The 17,607-nt window shown below is 52.8% G+C and overlaps 2 protein-coding genes across 2 annotated transcripts in view; both read left to right on the plus strand.

Moving 5' to 3' along the window:
• The window catches only part of SIGLEC1 (sialic acid binding Ig like lectin 1), a 45,340-nt gene extending 43,521 nt beyond the window's left edge, over window positions 1-1,819 (plus strand). The window contains 1 exon segment of the mRNA XM_070948570.1: window positions 1,161-1,819. Coding sequence (XP_070804671.1) covers window positions 1,161-1,289 — 129 coding nt within the window. The 3' untranslated portion in view covers window positions 1,290-1,819.
• Window positions 1,820-14,922: 13,103 nt separating this feature from the next.
• VAX2 (ventral anterior homeobox 2) overlaps window positions 14,923-17,607 on the plus strand; it is a 28,472-nt gene continuing 25,787 nt past the window's right edge. The window contains 2 exon segments of the mRNA XM_070948743.1: window positions 14,923-15,387; window positions 15,389-15,476. Coding sequence (XP_070804844.1) covers window positions 15,238-15,387; window positions 15,389-15,476 — 238 coding nt within the window. The 5' untranslated portion in view covers window positions 14,923-15,237.

Below are 17,607 nucleotides of genomic sequence, written 5' to 3' on the forward strand. Positions count from 1 at the left end.
TGCGCAATCGCTCGTAAACAGCGTATGCGCACCCCCGACACTTGATATGGCCCCCTGCGTCCGTCATACCTGCCCCTCCCACTCATTATTTCAATTTCACAGCCCTTCCTGTCATCCCCCTGCTTCCCGGTTGAATTTCCTTTCGCGACCCTCCTGCTGCGACTAATCGACCCATCATCCCGCTCGGTTGCTATCTGGACCCCCCCAGGTCCGCTTTTACAACCCCCCCCCTCCCTTCCGGGTCCCCTTAAAATTTTTTTAAAAAATTTTCCTAAAAAACCCCTCAACCCCCTCTTCGCTACATGCCATCTCTCGGGGTTCCAAAGCCCGTCATCAAGATAGGCCCTCGATAATGTGGAGGGCCAGGCCTGCGAGAGGGGGGGAGTCTCGCAGCGCAAGAAGGTCGGCTTTTTGGAGCATCAACCGAACCAAGATGGGAAAAAGGCCAGTCCGGGGGTCTATCATAGTCCAAAGGGGGTGACTGAACATACAGATCACAAAAATGTCCATTTGTAGAGCTGGACTCCACTGTCCTCTCACGACAGGGAGAAGGTCCAATGTTCTTTTTCTCCAACAGAGGCTAATAGCCAACCATCCTCTCACGATGGCCGGTCCCGTTACAAGGGTTAACGGGAACAATGTTCTATCCTCCCCGTTGGGATACAAAAATCCCTCAGTTCTTTCAAATGGTGTTCAGTCTCTCCTACCAGCGAGGGCTTAAGACTTACATACCGCTTCACAGGGCTTTCCATCCCTCTCTAAGCGGTTTACAGAGTCAGCATCTTCTCCCCCCAAACAATCTGGGTCCTGATTTTACCCACCTCTGAAGGACGGAAGGCTGAGTCCACCTTGAGCCTGGTGAGAATCGAACTGCCAAATCGCAGGCAGCCGGCAGTCAGCAGAAGGAGCCTGCACTGCAGTACTGCCTTCTTACCACCAGGGCTCATGAGGTCTCCTGTTCTAGCCGGAGGTTGGACTAGAAGGCCTCCCGGGTCCCTCCCAGCTCTGTTCTATTCCAAGGCCAGAGCAGTCGTTCATACAGAGACACAACGGCGAGCTCCCTCTCCCGCTGTCTGCTTTGGCTTCAGCGAAGCTTTCTCTGGCTGGAGTAGATACCTTTCAGCTTCTCCTTCTGACTGGCTTCCTTGGTCTTCCCACAGCTGAATGGAGAGAGCCCAGATACTCCTCCCGCCGGACGGTTCTGCTTCTCCTACAGAAGGCTACCCTGGAGGGCTGGCGCGGTCCCGAAAGAGGCTGCGTCTGAATCCAGCTGCACGAGCACCTTGTGAGCGTACCGAGAGGACCTGCAGATGGGTGCACAAGCCCAACCTGGGCTGATCAGGCTGGACAAGGAAGGGAGAGGGAAGTTCTCCTTGTCTGAAGACCTTTCAAACCTTGAGTTCAGCCTTGTCCAGGGACTCTCTTGGCCTCCCTCTCCAGCACAACAGTGTTGGCCAAACCCAACAGTTTTCACCCGTGTAAAAATGCCCACATCCAAATTCAACCGTTCGGTCCAGCCTTGAAGCACCACGCTAGAAAACTGGAGGCCGTGAGTTGTAGCATCGTCTTGGAAGCCGGCTGGGTGACTTTGGGCCAATCACCAGGAGACTAGTGTGAGTTCTAGTTCTGCCCTTAGGCACGAAAGCCGGCTGGGTAACTGGGCCAGTCCCCCTCTCTCTCTTTTTCTCTTTTGGTTCAACCTACCTCACAGGGTTGTTGCTGTGGGGGGGGGGCAAATAGGAGGAGGAAGACATGTTGGTAATGTTCAGTGCCTTCTTTGGAAAAATAATAAAGGTGGGATACCAACAAATAAATGAATAAGAACAGAGATGATTCAGCTACTGTCAATGATCCTTTCTCACTGTTAGTATTCCACCTCAACTTTCCCTGACAATTTTTTTTTTAAATTTGATTTATATGCCGCCCTTCTCCGGAGACTCAGGGCGGCTTACAATGCGCTAAGCAATAGCCTTCATTCTTTTGTATATTTATACAAAGTCAGCTTATTGCCCCCCACAAACTGGGTCCTCAATTTACCTACCTTAGAAAGGATGGAAGGCTGAGTCAGCCTTGAGCCTGGCGAGATTCGAACTTACAGTAATTGCAGGCAGCTGGTCTTAATAACCAGCTTAATAACAGGGTGCCTTAGACCACTGTACTACCAAGGGGGGGGATCCACAAGGGAACCCCATTTACAGCTTCCACTTCCCTGTCTCTGAAGAGTCCCATTCTTCCAGGTCAAAGGATGCTTTTCCCAAAAGGCAACTAGAGTTTCTCATGTGTTTTGTTTTCTGTTTTGCCTTTGAAGAGGTTTTGCTTCTCCTCCAAGAAGCTTCCTCGGTTCTAAGTGACCGGTGGGAAACTGAAGTAGCTTCTTGGAGGGGAAGCGAAATGTTTTCAAAGAAAACAACAACAACCGAGACAGCCCAGTTGCCTTTTGGAGGAAAAAAATGCACCTTTGGGACAAACACGTCACTGTCCCTCATTCCACCACAGCAGGTCAAATCACTTCCTGTCCTGACCGTTTCCCACTGTCCTCCCCAGCGAGAGCACCGACTCCGTCTCTACTCTGCTATTTTACCCTCCCTTCTTCTCCGGGGTCTTCAAGGATCTAGTGCTGGGTATCTGAGGATCTCAAAATGAGGGAAACTATTTTGCTTCCCATTGCAAGAAGGAGAATCTGCCTTAATGCTTGGTAGCCAAAAATCAGGAGGTATCTGGTTTCCTGCTTGTGCAGGGGGTTAGACTAGATGACCTCCAAGGTCCCCTTCCAACTCTTGTTATTCTGTTAAAATTGCCAACACAGCAATGCCCTTATATAAAACGTATTGTGCCTCTGGAATACGGTATATCGTTTCAGTGTCCATGTTTCGAAAAGGACATAATAAATAACAAAAGGATAAAAGAGAACCATCCAAACAGTTCAGTTGCAAGCTTCAGAAGTTTTGGAAATGGGGCTGCTTATAACCCCCCAGACATAAAATCAACATTAGAAATAAGGACACGTTCTTCTTCGTCAAATTACTGTTTCTCTATAGGTTTTCCCCCTCCACTCCCCAGCTAATATTTATTATTATTATTATTATTTATTTATTACATTTCTATGCCACCCATCTCACTAATACAGCGACTCTGGGTCGTTTACAATGTTAAAAAAAAGATTAAAAAGTGCTTTAAAAAACCCAAAACTAGAATTAAAAGATTAAAACTTAAGAACCGAGATGATGGGGCAGCTAAGAGGAAAACCTCAAAGCCACAGGCAGGTGGCGCTGCTGGTCCCCGAACTGTTGAACTACAGCTCCCATGATTCCTCAAACTGTCAAGAGAACAGACAGGAGCCGTAACCTCATACAGACCAAGTTGGGGAAGGATGGGCTTTGAAGTTCCTTGGGCTGGGTCAGGGGTGAAATCCAGCAGGTTCTGGCAGGTTCGGGAGAACCGGTAGTGGAAATTTTGAGCAGTTCAGAGAACCAGCAAATACCACCTCTGGCTGGCCCTAGAGTGGGGTGGAAATGGGGATTTTGCAATATCCTTCCCCCAGGAGTGGGGAGGGAATGGGGATTTTGCAGTATCCTTCCCCTGCCATGCCCACCAAGCCACTCCCACCAAGCCACACCACGCCCACCAAGCCACGCCCACAGAACCAGTAGTAAAAAAATTGGATTCCACCCCTGGGCTGGGTGTGAGCTCCACCAAGTATCTGAGGCTAACTGGTGTCAAATGTTATGTTTCCTTGGCCAGGAATCACACCCACAACATGCCTATGTGTTGCAGAGATCCGTATTAGATTTCGCATAAGGAAGAAGAGTCTGTTAGAGTATTTATTTATTTATTGGTTCGATTTATATGCCGCCCTTCTCCGGAGACTCAGGGCAGCTTACAATGCGTTAAGCAATAGCCTTCATACTTTTGTATATACCTGCTTAGTAGGGCTTTGGCCCCCCCCTCCACCAAGTGGTGTTCTTTTTTATACAAAGTCAGCTTATTGCCCCCACAAACCGGGTCCTCATTTTATCTACCTCGAAAGGATGGAAGGCTGAGTCAACCTTGAGCCTGGTGAGATTTGAACTTGCCGTAATTGCAGGCAGCTGGTGCTACTTAACAGTACTTTAGTCTGCTGCACCACCAAGGCTCTCACTTATCTGAAATGATATAGGTTCTCCTGCTTGAGCCAGGGGGCTGGACTAGAAGACCTCCAAAGTCCCTTCCAGCTCATTCATTCATTCATTCATTCATTCATTCAAGAATTTCTCAACCTTCAGATTGGACTCCAGCGCCCAGGATCCTGTAGGAATTGTGCCAGGATAAGGTATATTATGCACCTGGAATTAGGATTCCAGTCAGGGGTGTCCAACCTTGGAAACTTTAAGACTTAATACCCAGAAATCCTCAGCCAAATTGCAAGGATTGGTTATGTCTGGTTTAATGAAAAAAAAGACTCGGAAGACGATAGCAGTCTTCCAATATTTGAGCAGCTGCCCCAAAGAAGAGGGCTGCCCCTATTCTCCAAAGCAACGGGTGGAAACTAATCAAGGAGAGAAGCAACCTGGAACTAAGGAGGAATTTCCTAACAGTGAGGACAATTAACCAGTGGAACAGCTTGCCACCAGAAGTTGTGGGTGCTTCATCACTGGAGGCTTTTAAGAAGAGATTGGACAGCCCTTTGTATGGGGTGGTAAAAGGTCTCCTGTTTGAGCAGGGGGTTGGACTAGAGGACCTCCAAGGTTCCTTCCAACTCTGTTATTCTGGTCCTGTCCCAACGAAATGCCTGTCATCGTCCCCTCTCCGCCAGCCAAGATCTCCTTGGAGCCTCTGAGCTCACCTAAACAGCCATTCAGAAGGACCAGGAACTCTGCACTACCTGGATTAAATCCCCTTTAATCCTTCTCTAGGCCTGGAACTCTGTGTCCATTTGTTTGATGATCCATTGTTTCTTTTATTTTTATTTTTTTTAATACAATTTTTATTTTTTCAGATAATAATTCCATCTTGAATTAAACAGTGTGTCATCCAGGTACAAATATCTTTGTAAAACGATAATCAAGATTTACAACAATATCCATTACATTAACATTAATTCTATAATATTAAAATGATAGTAACGAACATAATAATCGTCATACTTGCTTCTCTCTCTTAACATCTCTTCTTTATTTCACATTGTTAATTTTCTTGGTGGTCCATGAAATATTCTCAGTCAGGAGCCTTCTCCAACTGCAAAGCTCAAAAATCTCCATCCTCTTCCGGTTCTTCTTCAAAGTCCAACTTTTCCTTCCATAGAGGGTCATGGGAGATATCACAAATTCTGCTTGCACAATTCTGGTCTTTGTAGGTGCTTTGACTTTGAACGTCTTCTCCAAGGACTTTCATGGAGAACCACCGTGCCATCTGGCTGGTGAAGCTTCTGGAGGACCAGGAGCTCCACTGCTGCTGCAAAGAAACACCACACACACACACACACACACACACACACACACACACACACACACCCCTCCTCTTCTCTTTCCTCCAAACCCCACTCCCTTCTAGCACTGATGATGTTCCCTAGTTGGGTCATGAAATGCAAGAAAACAAGCAAGCTCAGAGACCACTAAGAACCCCACAATTATTCTCCTTCTCCTTCTCCTTCTCCTTCTCCTTCTCCTTCTCCTTCTCCCCACTCCATCGTAGGACTGATTATGTTACCTAGTCCGGGCAGTAAAACGTCTGCAAGAAAACAACCAAGGTCAGAGAGCACCAAGGACCCTTCTTGGATTATCACTAAAACCCCGTTAGCTTTCTTTCTTTCTTTCTTTCTTTCTTTCTTTCTTTCTTTCTTTCTTTCTTTCTTTCTTTCTTTCTTTCTTTCTTTCTTTCTTCTTCTTTCTTTCTTCTTTCTTTCTTTCTTTCTTTCTTCTTCTTTCTTTCTTCTTTCTTTCTTTCTTTCTTCTTTCTTTCTCTTTCTTTCTTTCTTTCTTTCTTTTTTTCTTTCTTTCTTTCTTTCTTTCTTCTTTCTTTCTCTTTCTTTCTCTTTCTTTCTTTCTTTCTTTCTTCTTCTTTCTTTCTTCTTTCTTTCTTTCTTTCTTTCTTTCTTCTTCTTTCTTTCTTCTTTCTTTCTTTCTTTCTTCTTTCTTTCTCTTTCTTTCTTCTTTCTCTTTCTTTCTTTCTTTCTTTCTTTCTTTCTTTCTTTCTTTCTTTCTTTCTTTCTTTCTTTCTTTTTTTCTTTTAAAAAAGACAATTTCTTACTACTTTAATCCGATTCGTCTCCCGTTGGATCTGGCTGCGTGGACACCTCTTATCTGTCTGCAATGAGGGTGAGGGAAGGAATCGCGCCATTGGCGTCGTTTACACGGCATTCGGGTGTTTATGTCGTCTGAACCCGGACCTTTTCGTGAGAAAACTGGCTCTCTTGCACGTTAGGGCGGAGGCCTTGCGGGTAGACTTGAGATGCCAGGGAGGATTATCTCTCCTCCGATGCCTTTGCTTTTCTTTGTTAAATTTTTGCAGTTGAGAGGACAGGCCTCCGAAAGGCGGGCAGGGCGCCGGGTTTGGGATCGGGCGCAGTTCCCAGTGGGCGTGCTGTGCGCCTGTGTGTTTAGGGATCTCATCCAAATAGGTGGATTTTTACATCCTGAATATACCGCATTATTCATTTATTTAAAAGATTTATACAGCCGCCCACCTTTCAACCAGCTCTGGGGGGAGGGGGCATATAAATGTTTTAAATAAATATAGGAGTCGTTGGATGCGCCCACCCTGTGCCTCCTTTTCAAAAAGTCAGTGGCCTCTTAGAAGGGTCGCTCGACCCTCCTTCGGACTTCCCTCACTTTAAAAATAGCTTTGCTGGTTGTCCAAGGCCAGCGGAATATCCCAGGCGGTCACTCCGCCCGGACTACACCTCCCATCATCCCCGGGACAGCCGGGCAGAAAGTGGGGTGTTCTTAGCCACAGGCTCCGTTAAGGATTCCCTCCAGCGAGGAATTCGTTTTCAGGGCAGCCGTGCAATAATAATCAGGAGGCCCATCATCCGCTTCCGAAGGAGGAAATTCGAAGACGGAGGTTGAACGATTCATAGCTGGAGTCCAAATGAGGAATTTCCAGGCGGCTCAGCAATAACAGCCACACGCCTCAGTCGCGATGGCGAAAAACGTTCCTGGACACCCAGGGACGAAGCGATTTCGCTCCGGATCCACCAACAAGGACCGGGATTTCTGTATTAGGTGCTCTTCGGATACCGTCCCTTCGATCCGGTAGCCGCCAGTCGGAATACGCTCAGGAGCTCCGCTTTTAATTCCCGCCAGAAATTCAGTTTCAGTTTTTCAGTTTTATTAAATTTTTATACCGCCCTTCTCCCAAAGGGACTCAGGGCGGTGTACAGCCAAGATAAAACCAACAATACAAATTCAAGATAAAGGCAACCGTTAAACCTTTGTATAAATAGGCACGTTATTTATATGGTACGTTTCTAGAGGAAGTAATGCCAATTTGATAAGAAAGAAAGAAAGAAAGAAAGAAAGAAAGAAAGAAAGAAAGAAAGAAAGAAAGAAAGAAAGAAAGAAAGAAAGAAAGAAAGAGGAAGAAAGGAAGGAAAAGAAGGAAAGGAAGGAAGGGAGGAAGGTAGAAGGGCTGAAGGCTTGACAAAATACCTCCTATTTCCCGTCTCCCCATTCCTTATGATTCCAATTCATGGCATATCGCTTTTATTTTTATTTTCCCTGGAACTTCAAAAGTTCAAAAACTCTGACCTCCCTGCTTTTCCCTTCCTGGGCCGGGGAAGGGCTTCGGTTGGGACTCAGGTAGGACCGCTGCCGTAGGCGGCCTTCGCCCCAGGCCGCCCCAGGCAGGAGAGCCCCGGTGGCTAGAGGCCGTCACCAGCGGAGAAGGAGAAGGAGAAAAGGGGGAAGGGGGAGGGGGAGAAGGGAGGGGCAGCGCAGCCCCTAGGAACATATTGATATTCTTCCATTTCTATGCCGCCCATCTCACCTACGGAACTCCGGGCATAGGAAACCTATCAATACACGGATGAGACAGCATAACTTAAAAACGGGGTTTGACAGGTTGAAATTTACCAGCAAAATCACACCAAGTGGCCCCTCTTCCTTTCCACCAGAACTCCTTGCAGAGGAGAAGTGGCTCCTTTCTGACGGAGCTCGTCTAACCCGGGACTGGGGGGGGGTGTGAAGCAGCAGAAACCGCCGTTCTCAAACGCGGGAGGGTCTTTCCCCCTCTCCCCTCTCGGGGGTCGCGCCCTTTCGATGACAAACGGCGGAGTTTCTCCGTGCTCGCTTGCACGCGCATCGGCTCCGCGAGGCGGCCGGAAGCCTAGTGTCCTAGTGACTATTTATTCGTGTGAAGGTTCGTTTCTGGTCTCCCCTCGCCCACCGCTTCTCTTTGCGGCTTTCTCCTTAATTCTGCCTCCGGATGGGTGAAGGGTTTGGGGTCTTCTGAACCCCCCCCCTTTTTTCCTTTATGGCCAGGTTTAAGAATGGCTCCCGGATGGTTTCGGGAGTCGGACCCGTTCATGTGAATAGAAGGTGGAAGCATCAAAGAGGTGTCCGGGGAGTGGGAGGGGGCCCTGGGCCGGGGGGGGGGGCGGCGCAGCCTCCTTCGAGAAAGTCAAGGTCATTTCGGAGAACCGGCGCGGCCTGCGGAGAAGGCGCGGACGGAGAGGGAGAACACCAAAACCCATCATCCTGCGGATGCAGAGCGGCCCAAGGCCGATCCAACCGAACGCACCGATAGGTTTAAGAACAGATCTGCCTAAAGTCGGTCGGAAGGGAAGAGGAAACGAGTTCCTCCGGGGTAAAAGATTGTTCCGTGGTAGGAGGGCCCCTCTGGGCTAGGAAGCCGAGGCAAGAGGGAGCCTGGAGGAGAGGAGGGGCCGAGCCCCAAGCCTGGGCGCAGCTTCCTTGCGGCCTCGGGAAGAAGCGAGGCCCGGGACTCCTTCTGCTCCAGCGTCCAGGCCTTAATACTTCGGGGCCCCTCCCGGGGGTCCTGCGCCTGAGAAGATCGCTGCCCTTTTTGCTTCGAGCCCCCCAGAAACTTCGGTCTTGGGGGCGGCCCGGCTGGCTTGAAGGGCAAACCAAGGTTTGGCTCCTTCGCCAAGAGATCCATCCGTTCCCGCGTGATTTAATATCCCAGCGAACCTGTGAACTGCCCTCTTCACCCCCGTGGATTCTCTGAATCTTTCCTCCACTCGGTGACCTCACAGGGTAGGGGATTATGGGAAGTTAAGTCCCAGGCCTCCGGCACAGGGAAGAAGCACCTTCCTTCCCTCCTCATTCTGGGTCAGCAGCCTGAATTTTGGGAAGTAAAAATGAAAACGTCTAAATTTGGGCAGGAAGAGGAAACATCAAAGATAGAAGCCGAGAAGGGTCGGGGGGGGGGGGCGTTTGGAAATCGTGTTTTAAGGGGGAATATGGAGCTAGTGGATCAAGAGAGAGCAACGACTATGAGGGCCTCAGCAGGTTGACTTTGAAAAGGAGGCCACGGGGAGAGCTCCTTCCAGTCCCTGAAGGGTTCCCAGGTAGAAAGCGGGGTGGGGGCCCAGGTCCCCATTACAGACGTTCCAAAAGGGTAACAGCCGAACTGGGTGTCCATCTCATTCAGGTCTGCCTCGACCCCTGGCTGGAGGGGGGGGGCTTCCTACCTCGAGGCCTTCCTCCGTTCGTTCGTTCGTCCCCCACCCAACCTCAGCCACAGAGCTCAGGGCGCTTTCCAGGCTGCAGCCTCCCTCCCTCCCCCGAAACTCCGGAGCGACCCGCTGCGTTTCCTCTGGCCCCGAGCCGGAGACCGGGAAAAGGGAAGCAAACACGTCGCCTGCTTTCCAGTACAACCGTCTGCCTGCCTGCCTTCCTTCTCCTTCCTTCCTTTCCACCTTCATATTTTCCTTGTTTCCTTCCTTCCTTCTTTCTTTCTTTCTTTCTTTCTTTCTTTCTTTCTTTCTTTCTTTCTTTCTTTCCTTCCTTCCTTCCTTCCTTCCTTCCTTCCTTCCTTCCTTCCTTCCTTCCTTTACAACCGCCTGTCTGCCTTCTTTCCTTCCTTCTCCTTTTCCTTCCCACTTTTCTATCTCCTTCCTTCCTTCCTTCCTTCCTTCCTTCCTCCTTCCTTCCTTCCTTCCTTCCTTCCTTCCTTCCAATTCAGCCTGCCTGGCTTCCTTCTTCCATCCTTCCTCCCTTCCCACCTTCATCTTTTCCTCCCTCCCTCCCTCCTTTCGTTCTTTCGTTCCTTCCTTCCTCTCTTATTCCCTTCCCCCTGTTCTGGAACCGAAGCGAACTTAGAAAAGCCAACCGAGGAACTCTCTCTGCGGTTGGATGGACGTGGGTTCAGCCGGGCCAGAGATCGACCCGAGCTCTGCCCCTCGCCCGCTGCCTTCCCGAGCCGTGGAACGATCGTCGTTCCGCAAACTCCGAGCCGCGGCTGCCTCTCTAAACCTCCGAGCCGCGAGGGGTCAGGAAGCAGGGCCGGCCCGCAAAGGCTGGTTGCGGGCAGGGGAGCCGGCGGCGGAAGCGGGGTCTTGGGCGAAGCGAGACCGAGGGGAGAGTAGGAGGAGGCCGCCCGACCTCAGCTTGCGGAGCGGAATGGAAGCGAGCAGCTGGGCCCGGCGGTAGCATTGGGGGGGGGGGGTGGGAGCTGGGTGGGCCTGTGCATTTGCGAGGCGGGAGAAAATGTTCTTTGCAACAATTTAAAGGGGGTGGTGCAATTAATTTACTCTAATTAATTGGTCATAATTCGTAATTTTCTTCTCTTCCCGCCGCCCCTTATTTTTATTTTTATTTTCATGCGCAGCGGGTGATTAACCTTCTGAAGGTTGGACCGTCTTTGCCAGGGAAGCCCCCCCCCCAATCCTTTTCTCCCCCTCCTCTCCAAACGCTTCGCAGGGCCGCCCTCCTTGGCAAGAGGGCCCGATCCTCGGCGGGGGAAGCTCGGCGGGTCTAGCTCCTTTCAACCCCGGTTTGGTGGCTCGTTTTCGCCCCTTCCAGGCTGCGGGCTTCGTCCCTCCATTTTTCGCGCAGTTCCGGCCCAGAGGCCGCCGGCCACGCAGGCCAGGGAACCCCCAGACCCTGGGCTGCATCTCCGCACCGCCGCTTGGCCTTCCTCGCTCTTTCGTCCTTCTTAACCGGCTGGAGGTTCTGGATTTGAAGCGGGGCCCAGAGCCTTGCTAGGTTCCGGGTCAAGAAAAGCCTTGAGTGGGGGGGGATGGGATGTGAAGGGTCTTATTGGGCTGGGGGTGTCCCTGGTTGACGCCCCTAACCACCTATACGCCTGGTGGGGCTGAGCCCCCTTGGAGGAAGGGCAGACTGGCAGGAAGATCTTTCTGGGGTGGGGGCAAAATTGAGTCAGGACGGAGCTGGAGGGGACCGGCGCTCTGTGAGTGAAAACATATTATATTTTTATAATTTATTGCTGCCTTTATTATATTCCTTTCTGTTTAGGAAGCCCTTAAGCCAGCCGCCCCGGCCTTGCCTTCTTCCCAACCGCTTCATTCTGACCACCTCCCGAAATAAAACAAAGGCATTTGTGTTTTTATGGGCTTGGTGAAATAAAACCCCTAAGAATTTTTTTTTTTTTTTTAAATTCGGACCGCTGCTCCTTTGGGAATGCCTGAAAAGGGATGATTTTTTTTTTTAAAGAGAGGAATCCCAGCCTTTCAACGCGAGGAGCCCCCCCGCATTCTTGTGGGAAAATTAAGGGCGTGGGTGTTCCCCACCCCCATCCCTCATCAAACAGTCAAGGAGGCCTGGGCTTGGTTATTTCAAGGATGGGAGACCACGAGGAAGGCTAGGCTAAGGCATTTGAAAAAAGCCTCTCGGTCCAAAAGATAGCGGGCGGCGAAACCTTTGTATTGTTTTACAGAAGTTTACTCTGCTAAATTGCAGAAAAGCAACAAAAACAGGAACAGGAAGGTATAGGTGTATGTATTTGTATGTTTGTTTTTGCCTTTTCCTGGAGGTGATACCCCACCCCCTTTAAAGTTTTGAAAAACGGGAATATAATTTCTACAAATCTGATTCTCCAAGTAGATTCCTACCCGGCGGCAGGTTCAGCTTTCCCTCTGGATCCCTCCGCATTTAGGGAAAAGATTCCGAAGCAAGTAACCCAAATGGGAAAAATAGGGAAGGTTGAATTCCGGGGGGTGGGGGGGGGGAGAGAAAAAGCTGCATTAAGGCTACAGCAATTCCTCTCACGGGGCCTTTGATCGCATTTGAAGGAAGGGATTTTATTCTATTCCCTCCTTTAAAAAAAAAAAATCATCACTTTTCAGGCACTCCAAAGGAGCAGCGGTCAGTATTTTAAATAAAAAAAACATTTATTCCGGTTTTATTTCACCAAGCCCTAAAAACATAAAAAAAAATAGGTTCCTCCGCTTTTTTTTCTTTTTTTTTCCCAACCCTTTTTCTCAAAAGCTTTCGTTTGTGCCTCTGCATTTTTCTTGACAAATAAAATCTGATTCCTGGCTAAATTCCTTCGGGGTTCTTTTTTTTTCTTTTTTTTCTTTCTTTTTTTTTTGGCTTGTCCTGGAGATGTTTGTTTGTTTGTTGCCTTTTTGGGCGAGTGGATGTCTCTGTTGGTTTTTATCAGAGGTTCGGACAAGTCAAGCGGGGAAAGTGGACCGCCGCAAAAAGGATCCGGAATCCTGAGGAATTTGGGGAAGAATTTGAACGAGAATTCATTCTTTACCCTCGTTCGGCTTTGAAGCGCCTCTCTCGACCAGCAGCCCGCCTAAAGACCGAAATAATTCCACGGGACGACGCTTCTTAATTTAATCTTATATTTTGTATACCAGCGATTTGCACGACCTCTGTAGATGCCACGCGTTCAATAAATTCCACGGGAAACCCGGAAGGACGTGCTGGTTTTCCTTCTCTTCCTTAACGGTGGCAATTTAATGTCAAAGGGGGGGGAAAAAAACCCCACTGGTTGAGGGAAGTCCTAGGCCCAGGCTAACGGAGCCCCGAGAAAGGGGCTTCTCCGTGCAGAGAAAGCCGGAAACCTTCCCCACCCTGGGAGAAAACGGGTGTCATGTGTCCACGCACAAAACAAACACACCCCATCCCCAGCTGGTCAGGGAGTGCCCTCCGTGGGTGGGTGGGGGTGAAAAAAGGAAAACTATCAGCCTTTAACCAATAACATTAAAGTATGTCCCACACCTGTGTGGCAGAAGAAAAGTCTCTGCTCACGCCCAGGGTGGGGTCTTCCCCGCCGAGGAAGGCACTTTTGCCAAAAGTCCGAGGCTGCTTCAAAGACGCGGAGCCCCGTGTGTGCAGGCCCAGCCTTCGCTTCCTCGCCCCCTCCCCGAATTCAAGTCCTCCACCAGGCCAGGCAACCTCCGCATTCGAGGAAGTGAGCCGCGGCCTTCCGTCGCTTCTGCCTTTGGGATCAGTCGGAAAAGGGACAACACCCTACCCAGTACCCACCCTGCCCCCCACCCCCCACCCAGTCTTTTGAACCTCGTGCGAGTCTTCCAAGGGGAGCGCGCATTTCCCCAGGCGGGGAAGAGCAGAGCCTCTTCTTCCGTCCTTCTGCCTTTGATTACAATTGGTCGGGAAAAAGCCACTATCGGATTCCTCCGTGTGTTTTTGGCACCCGGGAACTAACCCGGTTCTCGCCCCACCAGTCCTGAGAGCAGGGAGAAGGCCAGTTCTAATTCTCCCTTCCGGCTCCGAGAACGGCTGGGGGCGCCTGGCTCTGAGCCCAAGTGGCACCGCCGGGCAGTTGGAAGATGCTGAGCTAAGATCGGGTCCTCCTTCAGGCGCGGAAACCGGTTGGGTGGATTCAGGAGCAGCTCCCCCGCCCCCCCCTCTCTCTGCCCCAAGTTTTGAAGGCGAGAGCTTTCGTCCCGGAAACCCTCGGAAGGTCACGGGTGGATGAGGGTCTCACGCTATCCCTTTATTCCGAAATAGGTTGCTCGGGCCTGGTTAGAACCAGCAGCAGCTTCAGCAGGGCAAGACGCCGGCTGGGGGTGGGGCGGACTCGGTTACGCCGGGGAGGCGTCCCAGGACACACACACACACCCCGAGGGTTATTAGCGGGCAGCCAGTTCGTGCAATCCGTTTGCCTCGCATTTTCCCGGCTCAGCCTATCGATGAATGGACGGGTGGATGGAGATGGAATGAAAGGAAGGGAAAGGAAAGGAAAGAGGAGAGGAGAGGAAAGGAAAGAGGAGAGGAAAGGAACGGAAAGGAAAGGAAAGAGGAGAGGAGAGGAGAGGAGAGGAAAGGAAAGGAAAGGAAAGGAAAGGAAAGGAAAGGAAAGGAAAGGAAAGGAAAGGAAAATGTTGGGAAGGAAGGGAAGGGAATCAGCCCCCGCGAGGCGCTTTCTAACCGGCATCCCGAAAAGGGGCAGGGGGCAAACAAAGCTCTGTGCCAGGGCTGCTCTGAGGGACCCTGAATCCAGTCTGTTCTTCCCGCCCGGCGAAGCAGCGCCTATGAACGGCGACTCTCCCCAAGCCGGGGGGCGACAGCTGGGCCAGCCAAGAGACGGAGTGGGGGGGGCGGGCAAGAGGGATGCCCGAAGGCCACCGCGGACCCTCTCGGGGAAAGGTGGGCGGGAGCCGCCCGGCCGTTCTTTGTTCGCCAATGAATGAACCGGGCAGCCTCCGCCAGCAGGAAATTACGTGCGCGGGGGGGGGTGTATAGCCGCCTACCCCTCCCCCCCAGCTTCAGAGGGTGGGGGGCTCACTCAGCGAAGGCGGGCCGAGCGCGGGGGGGGGGGCAGAACGCAGGAGGGCTCTGGCCGAGACCCCCCGCCCGCCTGCCCCCCCCCCACATCTCGGCCGGGGTCGCCTGGAGCCGGGGATGAGCCAACCTGGCGGGGGGGGCGGGGGCGGGCTTCGGGGCGGGGGGGGGGCAGGGCTTGCTGGCTGCGCTCGCCCTTCGCTCATCAGAGAGAGCCGAGCGGGCGGGAGGGCAGCAGCGCAGCGCGGGGATGGAGGCGGGGAGGAGCGCGGCGGAGCGCAGAAGTCTGACCCCCCTGACCCGTCCGGGGACCAGCCATGCCCGAGGCTCCGGCAGCCCTTGGGCCCCGCCGCGCTTCTGCCTCTCGCGGGGCTTCGGCAGCTTCTCCAGGCAGCCCGCGGGGCTTCTAGGGGGTCTTTCCCAGCCATCTGGGTCAGGGGCAGCCGGAGGCCTCCCGAGCGGGAAAACTGGCCGAGGTCGGCCGGGCCTCATGCCGCCTCCCTGGGCTTCCCGGCCCCCCGTGGGCGACCCCGAGTAGCGGGCAGGAGGAAGGGGCTCCTCCGCGGCAGAGAACGCGCCCATGTTCCAGGCCGGCGTGAGCGATGCGGGCAGCGGCTCCGGCAGACGCGGCCACCTCCTGGGCGACCCCGGCGGCCCCTTCGAGCGGGCGCGGGACAAGGAGGGCGCCAAGGGACGCGGCGGAGGCGGCGAATTCAGGGAGCTGGCGGCGGGGGACCTCGGCTTCCAGCGGCCCTTCGGAGAGCGGCAACCAGTCCCCCGCGGGCGAAACGGATTATTGCCGCCGGATCCTGGTGCGAGGTAAGGGTTAGTGGCGTAGGAGGCTAATGCCTCCTACTAAGGCAGCATTTAACATCCAGCTGCCTGCAATTACTGCTGGTTCGAATCTCGCCAAGGCTCAAGGTTGACTCAGCCTTCCATCCTTTCTAAGGTAGGTGAAATGAGGACCCAGTTTGCGGGGCAATAAGCTGACTTTGTATTAAAATATACAAAAGAATGAAGGCTATTGCTTAACGCCTCGTAAGCCACCCTGAGTCTCCGGAGAAGGGCGGCATATAAAAATAAATAAATAAATAAAACCAGGGGTCTCCAGCTGGCTGCGCTCCCTCTACTCCGAGGCCAAAACCCATTTTTTTGACCGGCGCCTGGTCCTTCCTCCCGGCTCCCGCTTCGCCGCTGCCTTTGCCAACCGATCCGGTCCTGGTTGCTCCCACCGGGGGTCCCTTTTCAGTCGCCTGCGCCGCCCCCCCCCCCCGCCCCATTCCATGCATGGGAGGAAGAGCAGCAGCCCAGGCGGGATTTCTGCTGGTGCATGGGGGGGGGGGGACGGGGACGAGGACGAGTGGAGCGGAGAGGGAGGTTTGAGCTTAAGTGAAGATTTTCTCCTGTGCGTATTTGTTTCTATTTGCGTTTTGTGTGTGTGTGTGTGTGTGTGTGTGTAATTGAGGCTGAAAGAGGTCCGGCGGCTGAAAGGGCAACTTGTATCGGGTCAATCTTCGCAGTCGGGCAAGGACGGAGGGGGCGCTTTGGAGGAATCGCTCTTGGCCGCATCTGCTCTTCCCCCACCCCCGCGTTGCCCGGGCTTCGGGGCACGGGGCGTGGGCGCGCGCGTGTCCCCGCACCAGGCTTGTCGCAGGGAAACCGCGTCACCGCGGCCTCCGCGAGCCCAGCGCGGGTATCTTCTCCCCTCCCCCCCCCCGCTTGGGCTTGACGAAGAGAAAGACCCCCGCCCGGGTCATATGTCCCCCTCCCCCTCCGGGTTGAAATCGCCTTTGGTAAACCCAAAGGGGAAATCCTTGGGGAAATTCTTGCGCCCGGGTCCCCATCAGCCTTCCCCAGCAGATGCCTGGGGCCTTGGGTCTCTTGGCTGGGGAGGATGGAAACGGGAGTCCCGCAGCCCACCTTGCGGAGGCGGGAGGGAGGGAGGGGGCGCCGGCATCAGCGAAGGAGCTTTTGCCGAGCAGCCCCGGGCCGGCGAGCGCTTCGGTTGAGGGTTGGATTGCGAAACAGCCCCGGAGAAAAGGAGGGGGAAAAGGGGCGGGGCGGACTCCTCAAGAAGAATGGCTTGGATCTTGCGGAGGAGGAGGAGGAGGAGAGGAGGAGGAGGAAGATCTTTGGGGGGGGTCTTGGTTCCCCCCCCTCGCGTTCCTTTTCTAGGCTTAGATGGTTCCTCCTTTCAACCTCAGGACAAATACCTGGTCCTGCGCTTGGCCTGGCCGGACAATACCCCCCCCAGCGCCTCCGCCCCCCTCCCGACCAGCTCCAGCGATTTGTCGTGGGAGCCCTTAGCACACCTGCTCCCTTCCCGAGATTATTTGGCCGAGCTTGTGAGCTACGGAGGCTGGGTGGTTTTGTGGACTGGGCCGCCCTGAGCGTGGGCCTCCTGACCTTTCAAAAGTGTGTGTGGGGGGGGGGGTCCTCGCTGTGAAATCGGCCCCCAAAGCAGATGAGCGGAGTCTCGGAGGGGAGGCCGACGGAGCTCTTTGGGCGCTGGGGTTACCCAGCCACCGGGCGCTGGACTTGAGGTCTGCCTTTCGCCCCTCCGATGGGGACCGGGGTGGTCTTCCCCACTCTCGGGTGAAATTCCGGGAGTGGGGGGAGCGGCGGTCGGAGGGTGGCTCTTTGCTGCTCAGGCCGAGAAGCGACTGAATGGTCATTTTCAGACACCCCCACTTGGCAAACTCGATTTCAGTGGGATATTTACCGCGGGACGTGGGGGTGTTGTTTACAAATACGAGGTTGATCTGCGGAGTTCTTACTTTACACGGATGGAGAAAGAAATCCTGGAAGACGGAGAGGTTAAAATATGCCCTTTGTGTGCGGAGTGCCTGTTGAAAGGCAAGGAGGCGCTGGAATAGAATTACTACTAGTAGTAGTACTGCTAGTAGTAATCATTTTCTAGCAATCGTATTATTTATTAGCTGCCCAACTA

This window comes from Pituophis catenifer, unplaced genomic scaffold, assembly GCF_029215685.1.
Source record: "Pituophis catenifer annectens isolate HBS135680 unplaced genomic scaffold, rPitCat1.0.hap2 SCAF_8, whole genome shotgun sequence".
NCBI lineage: Eukaryota > Metazoa > Chordata > Lepidosauria > Squamata > Colubridae > Pituophis > Pituophis catenifer.